This window comes from Sinocyclocheilus anshuiensis, unplaced genomic scaffold (genome assembly GCF_001515605.1).
Source record: "Sinocyclocheilus anshuiensis isolate Anshui unplaced genomic scaffold, SAMN03320099.WGS_v1.1 scaffold180, whole genome shotgun sequence".
NCBI lineage: Eukaryota > Metazoa > Chordata > Actinopteri > Cypriniformes > Cyprinidae > Sinocyclocheilus > Sinocyclocheilus anshuiensis.
Genome location: NW_015554093.1, coordinates 447,704 through 454,433, shown reverse-complemented (window position 1 = coordinate 454,433; position 6,730 = coordinate 447,704). Strand labels below are relative to the sequence as shown.

Below are 6,730 nucleotides of genomic sequence, written 5' to 3'. Positions count from 1 at the left end.
TATTTGAACCTTAAACCGCAAAAACACATTTCATTACACCAAATACACAAAATAATGTTTTTTTTTAGCAACATCGTATGACCCCTTTAACGTAGCTTTCCGCATGTCAAATCAGGCCCTCTTTGTTTGTGGGGCAAAGTTAAATTATATTAAAAATTGTCAGGTCTAATTCAAGGGTCATTGTATTGGAAAGGTTCGTGCCAGTTCTGTTATTGAGAACGTCGGTGGGAGCTTGTTTGTGATGAAGATATGAGAATCTTTCTCATCCATCTCACAGTCTACATTCAAATGGCCTTTGCAACATTTATATGCAGAATTGATGTCAGCTGATAAAATTAAAATACAAAACTTCTGTTCTCATTAGCTTAGACAGAGGTGTTTTAACATAATCCTAAATATTATCACTGAAAATATTCAAGTGATAAAGTTTGATTTAAAATGATATTGTTTAATCATAAATGTCTAGATGCTAAAAGCAATTTATCTGAATTAAGATGCTATTAATTATTAACTGAATTAACCCTCATGTTGTGCTATTTTGACCCTGAGAGGATTTTCTTTTCCAAAATGCTATCACATTGCACTCAAAATTACTGACTTTGCTCTCACAATGTACACCACCGTCATCAAACAACAAAAAGGATGATTTTTTTAATTAATATTGAATCCAGTATTTAGAAATAATATAGCAAACATTTATAAGCAATTTTTGTAGGCTTGGAACACCAAATTAGATTAAGGATTTTCAGAAAAAAAAAAGGGTTAAAACAGTCCTACTGTATAGAGCTTATCCTAATGTAAGTTTAAAACGTTTTCATTTAAATTGTTTTGCTTCAGTTCTTTTCCTTGGAATGCATGAAAGCGATTGCCCAAACGTATTATAAGTTAGTCGTGGTCTGTGGCGCCACTATCTGGTAATACTGGTCCGTGCTTATTGATTTGTCCAGAATAGGTAGGCTATATTTTTCTCTCTGTTTTATCTGTCCCTACTTTAATTGATTGTTTAATTGTACGTGTATATGTCATACACTAAATATTATTTCCAAAGTTGTGGTGTTTGAATTTTGTCTTCTTTTTTTTCTTCTTTTGATATTTTATGGCGGGCGGTTGGCAAACCAGTTTATGGTGCATATTCCGCCACCTACTGAGATGGAATGTGAGGCACTGATCAAGGTGGAAAAAAAACATATCTCTATTTTATCATACAATTTAGATTTTTTTTTTTTTTCAAGAAATTTATAAGAGCTTTATGTGTTTATTAGAACTATTTAATATATTCTGCAAAGTAAGAGAATTTATGCCAGCAGATTTTAATTCCTCTTTTAATTGAAATCTTTCATTTTCAAATGCCCTACAATTTATCAGCACATGTTCTGCTGTTTCAGGAAGTCCACAATGATTACATTGACCGGATTCATGTTTTCCTATCATTCCTGGAGTGCTTTATTAAGAGCAGAGTGTCTGAAATGCAGTGGTGGACGAAGTACACAAATCAAGTACTTGATATATTATAAGGAGTAACGATATGTTTTATGAAATGTAGTGAAGTAAAAAGTACGATCTTATGCTTTGGAATTTAGTGAAGAAAAAGTAAAAGTTACTCAAAATAAAACTACTCCAGTAAAGTACAGATACTTGAAAAATTTACTTAAGTACAGTAACGAAGTAAAACTACTCCGTTACTGTCCACCACTGCTGAAATGTCACTATCTTTGCAGGCATATAGACGCACGACGTAGTGACATCACGAACAGGCTGGGCTGTCGTTCTGCTGTGTTGCCATGACCGTTTATTTTATGCTTCTTCAGGTTGGTTTTTTTCCCATTTAGTTGCTTATAGATATATTATACACGAATCTTACAATTTCATATGAATACAGTCACGTTTTTAGGATTCGTAGTGTTTTCAAACTACGCGAATGATGTGTAAATGCGTATCAGTATAGGTGTAAGTGCATTGATTTAAATCATTGATTTAGCTGGCTTGTTGTATTATGTTAAACATTTGAACTGTTTTTGCAAAATAATTGAAAATACATTTTAGCTTCAGATAAATGCATTTTAACAGTATTTAGTGTATGTTTTGTTCACGTTTTAAATTAATGATGCAACGTTCATTCTTTATTTTATTTTTCCAGAGAGATCTGGCAACACTGTCGAGAGGTTTCCCTGGTGTTAGCTAAACAACATCACGACCTTTGAAGTGGCTAACCCCGGTCGAATGAATGAAGTCCGGACACAGGTTTTAGCATGTCAAATTTTGCTATGAGTTCCCTGTGCCGTATTTTAACCAGTGGAGTGTATTGCAGCCCGTCGTCGTGTTTATCCGTAAAGGGACTACGGGATTTTTGCAGCGGAGTCTCGACCGCGGACCGCGCTGGCAGTGACAGCGTGCGAGCCGCCAGGTGTTGCACCTTTAATGTTCTGGTCCAAATACTGTTAATTACACTATGCATGTGTGAGAGAGGGTTACTGCATTAAAAAGTTCCTTACTTTGTTTTAAAGTGGATATCTCCGCATTCTGTACCGCATTAGCAAATTAGCCAGTTGTAGGTAGTTTTATTAAGAAAAAAAGGAGCGTAAAAACCGAAGCAAAAATGTTTAATTAAACATATCATGTTCAGTTTTGGCTAATTACATGTGATGGTCACATAAATTAAGTTATACATTTGATAGAGCCCTATTGTTATGATTCTTTAAACAAGGCCATGTGTCTAGTCAACACATATCTTAAAACAAAGTGAATGAAATCATGATCTCTTATGAAAGCAAGCTGTCATAGTTGTCATTGTTTTGATTGTGTGATAGTCTTCATCTTTGTCTGCTTTGCTCTCTCTTAGCCCTGTAAGTTTGACCTACGATGTGTTTGATGGGAAAGGAGACAGCACGCCATTGGTGTTTCTTCATGGCTTATTTGGGAGCAAATCAAACTTTCACTCCATAGCCAAGTCCCTGGTACAGCGGACTGGCAGGAAGGTATGCTTCTGGTTTCTCCAGTGGTTTAGAGTTGCTGTGGGCTTCAGGAGAGTCTGCGAGTGTTCTAACTGTACTTTGTCTAGTTAGGTGCTGACAGTAGATGCTCGCAATCATGGCAAAAGCCCACACAGTCCTGTCTTGACCTACAAAGCAATGACTCACGATCTGACGCATCTGCTTGGACAGCTGCACATTGGGAAGTGTGTCCTAATTGGACACAGCATGGGTGGCAAGGTTGCAATGACAACAGCTTTGTCACAGGTATTAAATGCTGTATAATTTGTTTAGTGCTTGTTTGTATCTTATTAGGCCATCCTATTAGACCAAGGGTCAATGACATGACAATCATGACAATGTATTAATTTATACAGTGACTTGAATAGATCGTTTTTAAATTTATGAATTAAAATTCATTCTGATCTTGTTAAGGGGCATGAAGTCAAAAACTGCATGGTAATACAGTTGTCATCATATCATAATGAAGATAAAAGACTCATTTAAAGGGGTCATATGATGCGATTTCAATTTTTCCTTTCTCTTTGGAGTGTTACAAGCTCTTGCTGCGTAAAGAAGATCTGTAAAGTTGCAAAGACTAAAGTCTCAAATCCAAAGAGATATTCTTTATAAAAGTTAAGAGTCAGCCATGCCTACCTAAAACAGCTTGTTCTAACACGCCCCCACATATCTACGTCACGATGTGGGAAGATTTGCATAACGCCGCCCAAATGTTCACGCAAAGAAAGAAGGCGTAACTTTTATTCTCGCTGTAGTATTGTTTGGCCTTCCAAAAGAGGACAATATCCGCTCACTCAAGCCGCCGGCTCTTTTGGAAGGACACGACTAGAAATCAGTGGTTAAGTTGTATTTACAACACTGTTCCAAAACAGTTCAACCCAAATATTCAGATGTGTGCAGCACATTTTATGGAGGACTGTTTCCTGATCCTGGTAGAGTAGACTACAATGCCGTCTGTTCTGACTCACAGTCTGTAAGGATGTTTTCATTTTAAGGATTTGCCACTGATCTCAGCTTGTAACACTCCAAAGAGAAAGGAAAACTTGAAATCGCATCATATGACCCCTTTAAAAATTAAGCAGTCAAACAGTTGTTAAAATATTATAATTATTGTATTTTTTCTGCCAAATCAAAATCATGTGGTAAATTCAGCTTTACATTATAAAATATAAATATTATTGTTTAAAAAAAAGAAGTTATTATAATATATATATATTATATATGTATATGTATAAGATTTTATTTAATATATACACATGCACATATGCACATATATTTATGTGTCTGTGTGTGTTTTAATTTTTTAATTGATTCGTTTAAGATATGTACAATTACTTGCATTCAGAGGATATGTTTTTACTTTTTTTATTATTTTGTCTATTCAGCCTAGTTTAGTGGAACGTTTGGTGGTTGTGGACATTAGTCCCTCTCTTACTTCAGTCCAGACCAGTTTCTGTGCCTACATTCAGGCAATGAAAGAGGTGAAGATAGCCAGTAATATCCCACGTTCCACAGCACGAAGACTGGCTGAAGACCAGCTCAGGAAGATAGTTAAGGTAACCACATTAACTGGAACAGTTCGAACTTTTATTGATTAATCTGTTTTTTCATTGTTTGTGGTGGTTTTGTCGCAGTTAGATTTAGTTTTATTGCAGTTATTGCACTATAATAAATCATCCACATTTATGTTGTTTGCAGGAGCGTTCAGTGCGTCAGTTCCTCCTCACTAACCTGGAGGAGCAAAATGGTCACTATGGCTGGAGGGTTAACCTGGAAGCCATCTCAAACTACCTTGAGGACATCATAGGTTTTCCTGATTTTAATACCACCTATGAGGGTCCAACTCTTTTCTTGGGTGGCAGTAGTTCAGCCTATATAAGGTAATTTAAACTGCTACTTGTACACATGTGCTAATTGATTCTCTCTATATTACTTGTGAATATTTGAACATTTTAAATGCATGTTTATTTAAGTGTATATCTGTTTTCTTGCTATGGACCCCTTGTTATTCTCTTAGCTCGGAAAATTACCCTGAAATCCAGAGGCTTTTTCCTTGTGCCGATATCCAGTACATCCCAGATGCCAGTCACTGGATTCATGCTGACAAGCCTTTGGATTTCATCAGCTCCATAATAACCTTCTTACACTCTTAGTTCTTGTCTCAGGAGAGGATATGTACAGGTGGGCCCAATAAGAAAAGAACAGTGAATGAATTGTAAGGGTATGGACCAAGATGACTTTTACTGAGTTAAAATGTATCCTTATAATGCACAACTGAATCGTTACATAATTCCTGATAGTTAGTCTATGAATTTTTTTTATGTGGTATTTGCACTGTGGCTTAACATAGTACATTAAATGCGATTCTATCAAGAGGATATGACTTTCAATCAAGGACATTTGTTTGTAGCTCTCAAGTATAACATGTTACATAACAGTGGATCCAGTGGCTTTAAAAAAAAATTACTTTACCTTCATGAAATTGGATTATATTTAGTTATAATTTTAAGCATATTGTTAACATGGACACCCTTTTGCTGTTCTCTGATAAGAAATACAAAGATGTGTATGCAACAGTGTGTGACTTATTTAACTGTTTCAAGCCGAAAGCGTCTCTCACAGACTCCTCTTAAGATCCGATAAGACCACAACACTTTGATGTACAGCCGTGGCTGTGTTTGAATTTGTACTCTTTTTCTGGAAACAGAAAATTAAATTGTTTGTGAAATGTTTTAATTAATGCTATAGGGCATAATAGATTAGCTTTCTTTGTTGTTTAAAAAACTTTTGAGCCTGTGTTGCAAGTTAGGTGTTTTATTCAAAAATTTTGTATGGCTTTACAACAAACAAATTTGCTGCAATGTAACTAAGACAACTTTCAGAGCATCAAGAGTTCTGATGTCAGGTACTACATCTCCGTTATCAAGGATAAATACAACTGTTTTACTAGAAATCTTTCTCTTTTTTGGCCCTGGGTCCATTTCTTTCAAGCCCCTTGTTCTGAGTTTTAAAACTAGTTCAATGTATTTAGTGAATAATCAATAAACAGATCAAATATTTAAGTATATATTTAAATATTTAAATATTGTGATAAAATACCTGTTTTGGTGCTTGTTCGACTATTAGATGCCGCACAATTTAACTTTTTATAACGTACAGGCAGAGGTGGACGAAGTACACAAATCAAGTACTTGAGTAAAAGTACAGATCCGTATAATAAAATATTACTCCAGTAAAAGTAAAAGTACTCAGTTTTCAATTTTACTCAAGTGAAAGTACAAAAGTACTTGATTTTTTATGTACTTAAGTAAAAAGTACCGATAGATTAATGTTTATTTTGCAGTTTTATATAGGCTACTTTTATCATTTAATTTTATATTAGCATATATTTTTTTATAATCCTTCTGCTCAAAATACCTGGGATTTTCCCAAAATAACCAATAAGAAAATAATGAATATAATAAGGAAAATATAATTATATTTTCATTATGATTTTTTTCTTCTCAAACCTTGTCTGTGGTGTAAAAACACCCCTGGCCAAATGCCCCCAGAGGGCATCACTTACCACTTTGATAATTACTGTAGTTACCATGTTCTGAACATCACATCCTTCCTTTTTCTCTCATATGTAATCAACTAGGTGGTTGAATTATAATATTTGGACTTTATTTAAAAAAAAAATTACCTCAATTTAGCACCAGCAAGCTCGTTAGCTAGACAGTTAGCATCAGCTAACATTA

General features: G+C 34.9%; 1 protein-coding gene across 1 annotated transcript; it reads left to right on the top strand.

Annotated features, from left to right (window-relative positions):
- Positions 1 to 1,759: 1,759 nt before the first annotated feature.
- On the top strand, positions 1,760 to 6,087 carry LOC107669393 (protein ABHD11-like). Its single transcript, XM_016461599.1, has 7 exons — positions 1,760 to 1,808; positions 2,138 to 2,404; positions 2,840 to 2,975; positions 3,063 to 3,236; positions 4,376 to 4,546; positions 4,689 to 4,870; positions 5,008 to 6,087. Exons 2-7 carry the CDS (start codon positions 2,250 to 2,252, stop codon positions 5,141 to 5,143), a joined length of 954 nt encoding a protein of 317 aa, XP_016317085.1. The 5' UTR covers positions 1,760 to 1,808; positions 2,138 to 2,249; the 3' UTR covers positions 5,144 to 6,087.
- The last annotated feature ends 643 nt before the right edge of the window (positions 6,088 to 6,730 follow it).